This window comes from Microplitis demolitor, chromosome 10 (assembly GCF_026212275.2).
Source record: "Microplitis demolitor isolate Queensland-Clemson2020A chromosome 10, iyMicDemo2.1a, whole genome shotgun sequence".
Lineage (NCBI taxonomy): Eukaryota > Metazoa > Arthropoda > Insecta > Hymenoptera > Braconidae > Microplitis > Microplitis demolitor.
In genome coordinates, this window is record NC_068554.1 from 15,825,904 (window position 1) to 15,841,406 (window position 15,503).

Genomic DNA, 15,503 nt, shown 5'->3' on the forward strand with positions numbered 1-15,503 from the left:
TTTCTGATCATTATTTTATTTAATATTTAGAGATATTCATTATCAAGTTAACAATATTGGGTATTGAAGTGATATAGATTAATTTTATCACGTTTAAAAATAAATAATCCGAAAATTTTTAATGAATCCAACTTTGAGGCTTGATGTCTTCGAAACGGCTCGATTTACAAAACCTTTGTTCATACCTTTTTTATAGAGCATTGGATTTCCTAAAAAATATGGCATCATCAATCTTATTCAGTGATTCGTAATCAAGTTACAACGTTCTAAAGTTGAAAACAATTTTGTCCTATGTTATTTATATGAGAAATAGAAAATCGAGAAGCGCCACCTTTAAATATTAATAGTAAGGGCTCATCTTCTAACAGAGTCTTTGTGTGATGATATTCTGTCGAATTTTTAATGTTCTTTGAGAAAAAAAAGTCGATTTTTTTTAAATACTCTACTATGGGTACCTAGATTCCACTTTAGACATGGCGCAGATCACCATGGGAAATCGAACTAAAAATCCACCCGAGGTTCCATACGATTCCCATGTGGAGTTGGCGTGGTGTGGATTCCCTTAGGAACTTATGTGAGTCTATATCGGGATCTATGCTTGAATAATATATAGAAAACCATGTAGAAATCTATCCGAAAACATCATGTGGGAATTCACGTGGAATCTAGGCTAGATTCCCGTATGGGTTTTTTTGATGAGCCCGAGAAAAAATCAGAATGCATGATCATGCATGATTACACATTAAAAATAATTTTGGTAATAATGTATTCAATGTCCATGATTGAAAACTCCGATTGATCCGATTGAATACGATTAAAATCCAATCAAGCTTCAATCGGATTTAATTGAAGTTTGTAATTAGAGATAATGCATTTAATTACGGATAATATATTTTGTAGAAAATGTAGATAATTTAACATTTTGACGATCGTAGTTAAAACGATTATTTTTTTTATCGATTTATAAAATATATTTAATTTATAATTTTGGTTGAATTAATAATTAATTTAAATCTTTTTTTTTTTACAAAAAATAATTAAATGAATTTAATTAAAATTTTTTTTGGCGAATTGATTGGAAAGTTAAATTAATAAATCCTTGCTAAATTGATAATGAAAATCAATATAATTGCTTTTTTTCAATTGATAATTAAGATTAATGTAATTGTTAAATTTGCTTGTAATTTATAACTACAATTATTTTTATTCATTATTTAAAAAAAAAATTTAATAACCAAATCAAGATTGGATTCAAATAATATATTATTTTTTACAACCCTAAGTTTCAAAAGATGTCACGAATCGTTGTACATTGAATGAGATAGGTCAGCCTAGTGGACAGTGGAGGTGCTTCATAACATGACGGTCGTGGGTTCGAGACCGGGTACGGTTAAAAATTCAAAAATACTTATCAGCCAGTAAACATTAACAATACAGTAATACTAACAAAATAAGTTAATTTGGAATTGAATTATCATTATTTTTATTTTCTAACTTCCCGCTACGAAAATCGAAGATTTTCGAAAAATTCGGGAAGGTATTGGTTTCACCCTGATTTTCAAAAATTGAGTTTTTATCAGATTTCGACGTTTAAAAGTGCTAGGATGCTATTCTGACTTTTTCAGAGAGATGCCTGTATATATATATATATATATATGTATGCATGTATATTAGGGTGGGCCAAAAATCCGCTTTTTTTTAATTCAAATTAATTATAGCGAAAATATCGTTTATAAGGTTAAAAAAAATATGTGCAGAAGACAAAAATTTTAGGCAGACATCTTAGGCTCGCCAAATGAAATGAAAATTCAAAGTCGGAAAAAAAATGATTCAGGTACTAATTTTGATAGGAAATTTGGTTCTTTTCAAAAACGGTCTTCTGAAAAAATTATGAAAAATTAATAGTCCTTGAGATAATGACGATTTTATATCATAATTTCACTTTTTTGCGATCTGCAAACTTTGTAACCATGAATTATAGTAATGTGAGTACGTTTTTTATAGGAAATTTTTTTCTTCACAAAAAAGTTTCTCTGAAGAAATAATGTCAAATCGAAATTTTTCGAAACATTGGCCATTATATTAAAGATACAAATGTTTTTGAATATTTTTATATTTTTTTATAGCGAGTTTAGTAATTGTTTGTGGATATATTTAAAAGATCGTATAATTTTCCATGAAAAAGGTCTCAAGAATAAATTAAATCTAATTTTTTGTTTCAGAGATAATATCAATTTTATTGAACATTTGAGCATGTCTTACTTTATTTATATTTTCCATTAAATTATTATTTTCCTGCTTCCTTAAATTCTTGTTGAGACCTTTTTATAGATTCCTAAAGTTTCTGTAGAAATCTACAATAGAAGTATAAGGTTCTCAAGGAATTCATGAAAATCTAAGGAATAAATTTTCTGTCGATAACTCCAGATATAGATCTGTAAAGATCCATAAGAATTTCTAAGTGAATTCCTATTTAGTATTTTTACAGCGTAAGGATATGAGAATGCTTTAGTTAACATTTATCTAATAAATTGAAAAAAAAATCTCGGCTTGGTCTCAGTCACACTGCCGACAAAAAAGATTCGCATTGGTATACGTCAACCTTCGAAGTTTCTGCTGATAAATTGGAGGCATGGAAAAATAGCACAGCTGCAGTAATATCCGGAAATCACCAAAGGCATCGATATTCGTGTTTTGAAGAGTCATCATTAAACGAAGATTATGACTAATTTAAAAATAACATGTTCATTGCTGGCAGATAATCATGGACAGTTAAATAAAATAATTGATTCAAACTACAAACGTTTAGTATTATTACCAGCTCCCCTCTTACAGAAAATAATTAATGATCACGGTTGAAAATTCATAAATGCCCGACTAGAATTTTTTCCGGATTTGCCTGAAGTACCATAAGGACCATGTCAGGAAATCCATACTCGAAAAAAATTTATTTGTCATCGGGTCAACCCAACGAGTTCCTTATCAGGAACCTGTCAGAATATACTAATAAAAAAAAATCCGGGCGTCGGTTGGCCAGCCCCAAAACATCCCGCTGTTTTCGAGCTCAAGGAAATCGAAAATCTTATTGCATGCGATTGTTTTTTTTATGAGCTTTTCAAACTCTAACAAGTTATTCTTTATGCTAAAGTTTAAAAGTTTAAGAATCGGAAATCGTTTTGTTAACTTTTCAACGCTGATATCTTTTGAACAAATTGACCGATTTTGACGTTTAAGGTGGCAATAGGCGCTTATTATTGAATTTTAGAGCTGATTAGAATTTGAACGCGATCGATTCAGTCGTCTCGAAGATATCTGAAAAAAAACCGTTTTTTATAATTTCTTTCTCCAACGATATCTTTCGAACAAATAAACCGATTGAGATGGTTAAGACGGCATTCGACGCGTTTTGTTGAGTTCTAAGGCTGATTAGATTTTGGCGTCGATCATTTCATTTGTTTCTGAGAAATCAATAAAAAACTACAAAAAATTTTTTTTTTCGTAATTCGCTAATATTTTCAAGTCTACTCCATCAAATGATCTGAAATTTTCAGAAAAGTTGACGGCCAACAAGCTCTTTTAAATGCCGCCTTAAACATTCAAATCGATTCATTAGTTAAAAAATTACAGACCATTCACACACACACACACACACACACACACACACACACACACACACACACACACACACACACACACACACACACTCGGACATCATTCTAAAAATAGTCAGAATAGCTTCCTAGGGCCTCGAAACGTCGACATCTGATGAAAACTCAATTTTCGAAAATTTGGGTGATAACAATAACTTCCCGAAATTTTTGAAAATCATCGATTTTCTAAGCGGAAATTTAAAAAAAATTATTTGCTATCGGGCTGACCTGATGAGTTCCTTATCAGGACCTCATCAGGATATCCTTATTCAAAAAAAAGTTATTCAATCCCTTTAATTATTTATTTTACTTCTAGAAAAATCGAAAGAACGATATGAATTACATTAACAAGAGTTTATGTCTTGAAGAGAAAATAATAAATTCAATTTATTTACTGAGAGCGAATTTTTAGTTCATTTTAACGAGCTTGCACAAAATCATTCACCCTCAATTTTGGGAAGTATATAGTCAATGTTAAGACCGACTGTGGATAGCCGGCATGGTGTTAATATGCATAAATATCATAATCTAAAGGCCTTTATCAGAAATTGTGCAAAACACTATAGAGACTAAAGTAAGCCAAAGTGTTGACTTTAACTAAAATATCAAATTTTTTGGAGGAACCCGATGACTTAATTTACTTGGTAATGAAAGTCAATGAAATAAAATAAAAAACGATCACAACTTAAATTTGATAATTTTAATTCGTATAACTATTCACTTTTCATATAACAGATTATTTTTATTTTCGGTATACAGTCGAAGCTCTCTAAAGTTGCCCTCCCTACAGCTAAAGTTGCTAGCTTTCTTAAGTTGACAGGATACGCTCATTAAAGTTGCTTGGATTTTCTTCCACTCTTCTTTTTACTAGACGAATCAGAATTCAAAATTCTGGCGTGCGATTCAAACATCTATAATTGATTGAATACATATTCTGTAATGCAAGATATGTAACCTTGAAATATAATTTTTTTATTATTAAAAAAACTATCCGAGCAACTTCTGAATAATAAAAAAATGTATTTTCAAGATGTAATAAATTTTATTAGTTTATTTTTTCAAATTTCCGCTCGGTAATTAAAAAAAAAATTTTTCATTATTGCAAATAATAGTTCAATCAATGTTTTAAATTAGTAATTAATGCGCTAATATCTTATTTATTATTTATTTGTTAATATCAGAATATTAAACATAATTTAAAAATCACGTTTTAAGGTTAGCCTTAATGTATATCAAACACGGTTTGTGTTGATTTTGTGACGCATCGAACCGCGCATAGGGGAATCAATTATCCTACTGGCGAAAATGCAGAGTAGGGGGAGGGAGAAAAAGCAACTTCACAGAATGGTCCTGTACAGAGAGAGCAACTTTAAGGAGCTTCGACTGTATGTGGTGGACTGAGGACGACTGAGTTTTGTGATATCATAATCCAAGATGTTGAAGACACAGGCTCTTAATTTATTACCATAAAAAAAAGATAATGAGAATCATTATTCACAAACTTTCATAATTAGAAAAGAATTTTATGGCGTCTTGAAAAAATACATTTTACTGAGACCTGAAGATATTGAAACTTCTAGGTTATCTTATCGATTATCAGAAAGGAAGATCCATGCGTTAGGTTATTGACAAAACCAAAATAAGTTGTGGTGCCAGAGATAGTGGTTATTAGGCTACGGGTTTATAAGGATCCTTGACAGCCAGTAGCAGCGCTCAGGTAGATTACTAGGTCACCGGTGTTAATAGCAAGACAGCGTTCCTAATAGCAAGACAGGAAGTGAGGACCGCCGGTATCAGCGTTCCCAATTGTACAGGTGAAACCTTGAGGTGGCAATTGGCATTCCAAAATGAAGGTTTCATTAATTTCAAATTAATTGAGCGATTTATTTAATAATTAATTGAGTGAAAAAAAAGACAGACCAATAGATCAGATTCAAATTCGGCAGGGTACTCGTCTCTGCTTAGTCATCCGACTAACTGATTTTCTTTTGGCGCTGCATAATTATATATAAAAAAATTATCACGGTGTTGTATCTCAGGTTCATTATGGAAACGTCGAGGCTGTCCAACTTTCATCAACCTAAACACTTTTTTTTGTCTACGGATGGACTGCATCAACGTTCTTAAAATATTTATCAGCAATATTTCCATTCAAACGGCTTAGAAATTATAAATTAAAAATAATATTCAAGTAAGCTATATTCGTTTGATTAATAAATATCATGGGAACGTAACACTACTCACGTTAAAAAAAACACTTACTAATTAGCTCAACAATTTAAATTTTATTGGAAAAAAAAACACTTTTTTGCGGTTTACTCGACAACGGTTTCTCTTGAACGAATAAACCGATTTTGATGGTTGAGTTGACGTTTGACGCAGCTTATAAAGTTTTAGAGCTGTTAAAATTTTGAAATCTATTCATCGAGTACATTACAAGTTATCCGAAAAATAACATTTTGGAAAAAATTTTATTTTTTGATTATCTTCGAATGTACCGTACCGATTATGTTCAATTTTTTCGAAATTGTTGGAATTAATGAGCCGCTTTAAACGCTACCTCAAAAAACCAAATCGGTTCATCCGTTCAAAAGTTACAGAATATTTACATACGTACGTACATACACACATACATACACTCGGGCATTCTCTTAAAAATAGTCAGAGTAGGTCCTAGATTCCTAGGACCTCAAAACGTCACGATCTGTTGAAAGCTTGGTTTTCGAAAATCAGACCGAAACCAATAACTTCCTTTTTCTTTTACTTTTCTTTTTTTTGAAAATTTTCAACTTTTTGAGCGGGAAGTTAAAAAAATTGAAACCTGAATTTACTGGGAGTCCGCATTTCAGATTTCCTCATCAATGTGCGTCTTATATTTTTTTTTTGACGCACGGCTCTTTCCAATAAAACGTTAATTACCATCACAATTAAACTTTAATCCAATGTAAGATAACACGATTCGTTATAATCAGATATTAATAACCGTGCCTGTGATACGATAAAAGTTAGTGACGTCTGTTAACTTGAAGTAGTTGATAAAATTCCACCAATCACCATCTTCCAAGCATTACGGTGACAAAATAGAATTTCACTTCCACTAAAATTATTTTCCCCACCACCACAATATTTGAGTTTGCGCATGAGCAGAAATTCTTTGTTACAATGTCATTATAATGGGAAAGGAATAATAATAAGAGCACAATTCCAAACCTTCACGATAATTAGTATATTGTTTTTACATACTAACGGACATAAAAATATTTGGAATAATAACGAATAACTTCATCGAAATTTTAAATCATGAAGTTATCTATTGTATTATTGTTTGTTTGTGCAGCGTACATTGAATCGTCTCAAGCAGTGAGTACACGAATTATCTACATTTTATGAATACATAAATTTTCATGATAATAGCATGAAACTTAAAATTTCTATGTCTCTACAGTCAATCAAAATAAGCTCATTTAAGTCCAAGTCCGCGAATGTATATTAGCAAATGCGTAAATTGTGAACGCCTTCAGTCAGCGGGCAGAAAGTAACTTATTTCGTCCCTTGAGGAAAAAAATGTTTCTGCATGCTGACTGAAGGCTTTCGCAATTTTAACTCTGATACTTAACATTTGTTTGATAATAATTTCAGGCTATTAATTTTATTTATGTAAATTATAGTTCTGACTTTGTGATTTTGTGAAGGGTTAATCCTTAGCGGCCACATTAATTAATTCATTACCCCACGCTGAAAAATCCAGTTGTACCCGACATATGGATCTTTTAAGACTTCTAACCGATAGTTTCATGATTGTTTAAGAGTTCTTCAATATTTGTAATGATTTCTCTCGGTCAAATATCTTTGAAACGGCTGAACCAATCGATTCTAAATTTTAATCAGCTTTAGAATTCAAGAAAATGCGCCGATTCTCACCTCAAACATCGAAAATCGGTTAATTAGTTCAACAGATATCGGCGCTTGAAAGTTAAAAAAATAACATAAAATGTAATTTTTTTCGGATAAATCAAAATATAATGTGCTAAAAAAGGTCTGGAATCGTACCAACTCTTTCTGTTTATAGTCTCTTTAGATCATCATGTGATGTCATCTAACTTGTTCTTTAGATTTAATCATATCGTCAGCAAGAAATTGAAAAAACTCAGTTTTAATATTTTTCTCGGATGTTTCATATATTCTTGCTCTGGCCTACGTCAAAACTTATTCAAATTTTGATTTTGATCACTAACATTGATTTCTGCCTCAATACATTTATTTCATAGAACATAATCAGGAATAAAAACTTGAAAGCCGCTTCTTCATTAATTATTTTCGATTCTTAAATTTTTAAATTCTAGCATAAAACGTAATTTGTTAGAGCTTGAAAAGCTCATAAAAAATAATCGCATGCAATAGCATTTTTTGAGTTCGAAGAGATACCACAAACAAGTCGAATTGAGAAAAAAACATCAGTGCCAAGAAACGATTGCGGCTACAATGGGGTAGCTAGTTAACCCACACCGAGAAAACGGATGCTCGAAGCGTCGCTACGCGTCTTTTCGGCTTTTTATGTAAAGGAGTTACACTTCACACTTGTCAACTCCCGGCAAATGTAACTTGAATCAATTTCAAAGGTTTTAGACCTTTAATTTCACATTTTCTGAGCCTGGGGTAACTAGTTACCACGTGTGGCTGCTATGGATAAAATTATATAAAAGTTAGTGTGAATAATAAACGGTATCTATAGTTTCTGCTAAATTATAAATTGCTAATCACAATTTATGCTTACGCTAATAGTTGTTCACACCATTGGTCTTAAATTAACTTGTTTCTGACTGGCTGCTGACACTTTAAGTACCAATCCTGGTAATCGTAAAAAATATAGTTTGTGACACAGAATGAATCCTGATTTCAGACTGCGGGCAATATCAGCTCTTGCCTATGGCTTGGGCAACCAACACGCTGATCTGAAATCGTTTTGTTTTATCCCTTATCATACAATTTACTATTAATGGTGAAAAATTTTAATCGTAATGTAATATATTTTTTATAATATATTTTAATAATATATTTTCTATTCTATTAATCAAAGGATGAAAACGATGTATATGTTTATGGTCCCGAAACTCCAGTATACTATCCAGAAATCATACGTTATTTTATAAAAGTCGATGTAAAAAGAAATGTGAGTTAATTATGAATTGATTATTCATTTAATTTTTAATTTTTCATCATTCATGAATTGAAAAAGAAAAAAATAATTCAATATGTTCCAGATATTCCCCGAAAAAAAAACGCAACATTCAAAGGACAGTGGTAAGTTAATTTCGATGGCCTACAGTCGGGTATTCCTGTATGAAAGAAATATATATGGGAAAAATATATAGAATAATATAATTTTTCAATATGAAAATATATTAAAATCTACATAGTATTTATATTTTTCTATTCCAAAGAATATCGAAAAAATGTTTTTCGCGGCTTTTATTTTAATATTTTCTGAATGCTACGTTGGAAAGAAATGATAATAATTGCGTGTTGTAGCTGATGAGATAATTACCCTGCCGGTCCTGATTCACCGTGATATAGGGTGAATTACGGTGAATCACGGTAAATTACGCTAATAGGGTGAAATTACGGTGATTCACCGTAAATTACCGTGAATGTGTGAGTGATATTACGGTGAGCTTTCATGGTGATTCGAAGAAAAATCACGGTGATTCACGTCTATTCACAGTGAATCATGGTGATGTTCTATAATCGAACTATGGAGATTTACCGTGATTCACGGTGAATTTTTTTGAAATTCTGCTGCCCGATCGAGGTTTCATAATGTATTGCCTTTTTTTCTATACAATAACAGCGATTTTCGCGGAATCATCGCGATTACGACATCGTGAGATCTCGCGTCCATTGTGATTCACTGCAACATCACGGTGAACTCTCACAGTAAATCACCGTGAATCACCGTGATGCTACCGTGAATCACGATGAATCACGGTGAATCGCAGTGAATCACCGTAATACACCGTGATTCAAGACCGCCAGGGTATAAGCTTTAAATTCCCCTGCTGTTACTTTACTTGGGTCGAAAAATTAAATCTGTTTGAAACTAAACTATAAATTCGAATATTTTTTATTTATTTTAAGTTTTTAAACTTTGTTTATATTCTATGAGCTTATCAGGCCAATATCAGACTTGTTTTCGTATTACATTTAACGTGTATTCAATCGCTTTTAGATAAAAATAAGACTTTTTTGCTATAATTTGTCTGCCTAAAAATCAAAAATAAATGAAATAGTTCAAATACGAACCAATTAAACTAAACGCAGTCCAGTTAGACCAAAATCAGATTAACTTTTTCAACTCTGGAATTTTAATCTGTATCATTTGTTCATTATCACGTGTTGTAAAAGCCATTACGTAAAATGTAAAAAAATCTGAGAACCACCTGACCCTGCGGACCAGCCCAGGAAATTCCCGCTGTTTTCGAGCTCAAGGATGCTGGAACCAATCCATGCCATTATGGTTACTTATCCAACTTATATCATAAATATTTACTTTACATATATTTTTTTAATATGGGTTCATTTGAATGATAGTTTAATAATGCGATACAAGTAATATAATATGATTTATTATTTGATTCGTATAAAATATATAAGTACCGTCATATTAGCCCAATACTGACCATGGGCTGGATTTTGAAGTAATATTTTGTACATGCAATAAATAAATTTAAAATTTCATGTTGTTCCAGGTGTACTATTTCCAAAGGTAGCAATTATCACTGATAACGTTAGTTATAAAAAATACGGTGAAAGTAAATTAATTGAACGTTCACAAATAATAATCAACTGGATAAATAGCTTTTTCAGCTGGGCCGATACTAGTCCGGCGGTTGAAGTATTATTACAAGGACTCATTATAATGCCAGTAAGTAATGACTAATGAATTAATGACAAATTTACCTGAGAAAAAATAGTTGCATCTGATTATCCCGTGAAAAATTCTTTTTATAAAATTTTATACCAAAGATGGTCTGGTGAAATCTTATAAAATTTTACCGACAATAATTATTTAAAAAAAAAATGAGATCGCGAAAAATAAATTTCAACTTAATCTAATATATCAATCTAATGGATTTAAATTGAGTCGCATTACTGAAACGGATTAAGTATGTCTTTTGTTAATGAAAAAATCGTAGTGACTGTCGGGCTTGAACCCGGATCCTTTCGACTCTGCTACTGTCACTGCTGCTATCCATTGCACCGAACCACGTACGTAGGCGCGTATGAATAAACCGCGGACTAATAGAATATTTATCGAGATATGAAGTTTTAAACTTCCATAATAATGGAATTACATGTAATTTTGATGAATCTGGCAACTTCATACCAGAGTATATAATATAAAAAAAAAATTTTTTTTGAAAATTATAGATCGCAAAGAAGCTGAGATTCGATAAAATTTTTTAAGACTTAATGGGAAATCATAAACTCTATAAATTTTATGCAACAAAGTGTTAGAAAATTTTGTTAGATTTTGTACAATTCCTCAGAATTTTATCAATTTTATGACCTTTTGTAAATGTTACAAAATCGTTGTCATTAGGACCGAGTTCCTATTTTATAAAACTCCCCGAAATTTCCTGAATTTTTATGAAATTTCATAAAATTATATGAAAAGATTCTTTTATGGACACTTGTGAAGTTCATTATTAAGCCTCAATTCCACTTCTATCACCTCTTTTTTAAAGTTTAATTTAGAAGCCTAAATTGAGGTTTGATTTTTCTTCTGAGGTACAATCAGAGTTTTGGGTACCATCACCATCGTAGTTTTAATAAAAATAACAATAATATATTTTTTTTACTAGGCGAAAGGCATATACGATCCAGAACCCTCAAGTATCTACGACATTGGATTCATCCATAATGATATATTGACACAAAAACATATAGTAGAAGCATCAACCGAAAATGGACCTTCAACGGAATACGTAAACGCTCAATCAGAATTGAGAAAAGTCACAGAATGGTTCAACGAAAACAAAAATCGATTTGAGAATATGGATGCCAATATCTTATTATATTTATCTCCGTAAGTTTCTTTAAAATAATTGAAACCAGCAGAGATGAAGAGAACGAGACGTTAATCAATGATTATAAATATTTATCACTATTCAGATATCATTTAGCTGATAGCACCAATCCACTTTCGACTGCTAATATAGTAATGGGATTATCAAGGGGATATGTTTGTTCAACAACAGCAAGTGTAATTATAAGTGATTTGATTGGAGATAATCATGCAGCAATTCCATTAGCCGTTTCTTCCACGTATGTATTTCTAATGGAATTATATTTTCACGTCATCTGCACGGAATGTGTGAATCCCTGTTCCATTTTGAAAAGAGAAATATTCGTTTACCTCTAACACGAAAACGAATAAAATAACGACAAGTGTGCGTCAATTATCCGTCATACGATGGCAAATATTCAGACTTTGCGTTGCATACTTGGTAGAAAATTAGTATCTTTGTGGGAAAGATTGAAAGACTTGTCGCCTCATATGTTGGTTACCACCTGCGGAACGACCGAGTGTACTCGCGGGTTAGAATATCTGATTTTTTTCCCCAGATTGTGAATATGCGATTCAAATTTGACTTTGCCTTCGAATATCTAATTCATTCCTACCAAAGTCAATTCAAACAGTCACCTTTCGCGTCTGAAATCGTCTTATTTCAACGTTCAAAGCTTATCATACAACAAAGTTTCCCATTATTGGTCACTAGTACACGTATTATCTACATCTTTATGTACCTATTGATATCGCTAACGACACTGATACGAAATTTTAAATTGCAAAACATTGAAAACATCTTGCACAAGGTAGATTGGTACAGAGACTTGAACTAGTCTTGCAGCAGAAATTACTTGCAGATACTAACACATATCTTGCAGCAGATCTGCTCAAAAAGTGTCATATTACACTAGCTATCTCACTCCTGTCGCTGTCACTTTATCCTCTTTATTGGTATACGATACAGGATCCTGGCGTAAAGTGACAGAGATAGAAGTGAGATGATTTGAATTGCAAGTCTTATGCTAGCCTTACACAAGAATTTTGGTGTAGTTATTTTTCAATTCTAGGGAAAAATCGGCGCCAGAAGCATGTTGAATTTACGTTGCGCATGGCTTGCTCAAGCTAAAACTAGAAGGGAAAGAAATAGTATGAGGAGTATCGCGCGTTTTGAGCAGATTTTGAGCAAGCCATGTGCAAGTTTCTTGGGCTAGAAATGCGTCAGAAACTTTTGGTTGCACCATATTAAGAATATCTTCAATATTCTTGCCTATGATAACATGAGCAAATCATGTACAATTTTTAAGTCAGTTCCTTGCTACATGATATTGCGCAAGGCACATACGTAGAAGGAGACACTAGTAACTATGGTCCTTCCACAAGGTTCTTGTACAATAGCACTTTCTTAAGTGCGTGTTACTCGGGTAAATAGTGTAAAATATAAGACTTCTCGAGCAGATTTGTCGCAAGATATGTGTTAGCGTCAGCAAGTAATTTCTAGTGCAAAACTTTCTCAAGATACGCGTAAGAAACTTTACTAGCACATCTTGAGTAAATCATTTTGAATATTCTTTTGTAAAATATCATGCGTAAGTCCTACAGCAATCTTCACTTAGAATCTTGCATTAATATCTCGTGACAAATTGATAGGTTTATAAAGACGTAGACGCCTAGGGGTCTTCCGTAAAATACTTTCATAAAAATAGTACAAGACTACTACAAAATTGTTTTGTGTACGTAATCTTGGGCAAGCCCATGTAGAATTTATTGAAAGATTCTTGTGATCAGTGCTTTGACCAGCAACTTGTTATAGAAATTGTTACATAGGATCTTAATTAATATTCCATTACTTATATTTTATTTTTTTATTTCCAGTCTCCGTATGTCACATCCTCAAGACCGAGATGACTCAAAATACTTTTCTTCAACTTTCTTTATTCCTGAGTCAGTAAAGGAGGATTGGCGTAGACGGTTGAAGCAAGCAGTTCAAGTTAATGCTGAAAATAATAATTATGAATGTTTGATTGAACCAGATGAATACTAATAATCTAATCTACTGGCATAAATAAATAAATCTCATATTCCGTTTGTATAGATTATTCTAAACTATGTAAACTTTACATTTTCTTTCAATTAACAATAATAGAAAACAAAATGATATGTAATTAGATCCAATCAAATATAATATCATATTAAATTGCATATTGTTACGTAAATCGTTTTGAATTATCTTTTTTTTAAAGAAATCAGACATCTCTAATTTCAGGACTAATCATACGTAAACAGACATGATCATGTCTAATTTCGGGTCTGATGATACATGAACAGGCATGGTCGTCTGAACATTTTTTCCCAGATAGTGTCTAGTGACTGACGGTATTCGGGGCAATCACTGCTCCCGCTGTTTCAGATGGTGAGCCTGTAGTTTTATCAATGCATGAATCTTAGACTTTCTGCCGCGAAATTGATGCTGGAGATACGTACTTTCGCCCGAGATATGAAGAAAAATTTCATTCCCGATAACTTTGAAACAAAATGAGTATACCTTCTAGTTTTCTCATCGTATCTTCATCGTTAATAATTGGTCCTTAATAGTCTATTAATTCCTTACTATCCGTTGTTGTTTAAAAAAAAAATTGCGTTACGGGCAGACAAAACTGGATTAATTCTTGAACTTTAAAAAATTTTAGATCCGAAAATTAATAAAGACAAAACTAGATTAAATCATGGACTAGTAATATTTTTGTTGATGGACAATATTTGTAAAAAGGAATTTAAGTTACAGAATTGATTATGTTTTGTTTTACTACTTATTTAGTGTCTTTTGTTTAAAAATGTCGGCAGTTAATGAAAGATTGACAGCTTTATTTTTTAGTTGACTTAACTGAATATTTATAGTTTTAAATAAAAGTAATAAAATAACTCTTAAAGTATCGAGAAATTTTTCTTATGTAGTAGATAAAATCAAAAAATATTTTGGCATTAGAAACCATCAAAATTCTTGTGATATCTGCTTACGGAAGCAGGTTAGCATATTTCAAATATCAAGAAAATTAAAATAAGTTTTTAAATCTAAACTATTATTATCATTATTAATATTTGTAAAAAGTCCTGTTTTTGATCTAAAGTCGATCAAAAGTAGACTAAGAATTATAATGAATAAAATCTATTTTTAACCTTAAAAACTATTGAACACAGACTAATAATTATCACAAAAAGTCTGATTTTAGCCTAAAAGCGATTTAGAACAGACTAAACTTCATACAAAAATAAGTCTGATTTTTGCCGATATAAGGAATAGTACGGGCAAAAACAGACTAAATTCCTATATGAAATAAATACGATTTATAAACTTAAATTAGAGAAAAAATATTTAAATGCTACATTTATTTTAAAACAGATCGAATTTTTTAACCTGGGTAGACAACTGAACGATATCTATCGTTGTAAAATTAAAAATGGGCTTGATTTAAAATAATCAATGGTTATTATTATTTCAAAAACAAAATATACATTTTTGTTATTCTTACGTATTTCAGTAACGTAAAATAAAAATTTAATTATTTTATTTTTCTTTCTTACTTGCATGAAAGCTGTGACACAATCTTAATTAATTCGATTTTAATTACCAAATGAACATTAGGTTATGTGTAACTTGGTGTAATCGGTATAACTAATCATAGGTCGTTGTTGACAACGGACATTCGAGGTACTTAAATTTCGCAATGGATCGAATCAGTAAATCTTTTTCTCACTGATTCACCAGTGACTATTTTCGCATGAAA

At 31.5% G+C, this 15,503-nt stretch overlaps 1 protein-coding gene across 2 annotated transcripts; it reads left to right on the forward strand.

Annotated features, from left to right (window-relative positions):
* Positions 1-6,839: 6,839 nt before the first annotated feature.
* Positions 6,840-13,934, forward strand: LOC103573779 (uncharacterized). Of its 2 annotated transcripts, XM_008552985.3 has the most exons (8): positions 6,849-7,010; positions 8,551-8,649; positions 8,728-8,820; positions 8,912-8,951; positions 10,397-10,572; positions 11,513-11,736; positions 11,823-11,975; positions 13,594-13,934. In XM_008552985.3, exons 2-8 carry the CDS (start codon positions 8,647-8,649, stop codon positions 13,760-13,762), a joined length of 858 nt encoding a protein of 285 aa, XP_008551207.1. In that variant the 5' UTR covers positions 6,849-7,010; positions 8,551-8,646; the 3' UTR covers positions 13,763-13,934. The 2 variants fall into 2 exon arrangements, with proteins under 2 accessions (XP_008551206.1, XP_008551207.1); XM_008552984.3 differs by lacking the exon at positions 8,551-8,649 and having other exon boundaries at positions 6,840-7,010.
* The last annotated feature ends 1,569 nt before the right edge of the window (positions 13,935-15,503 follow it).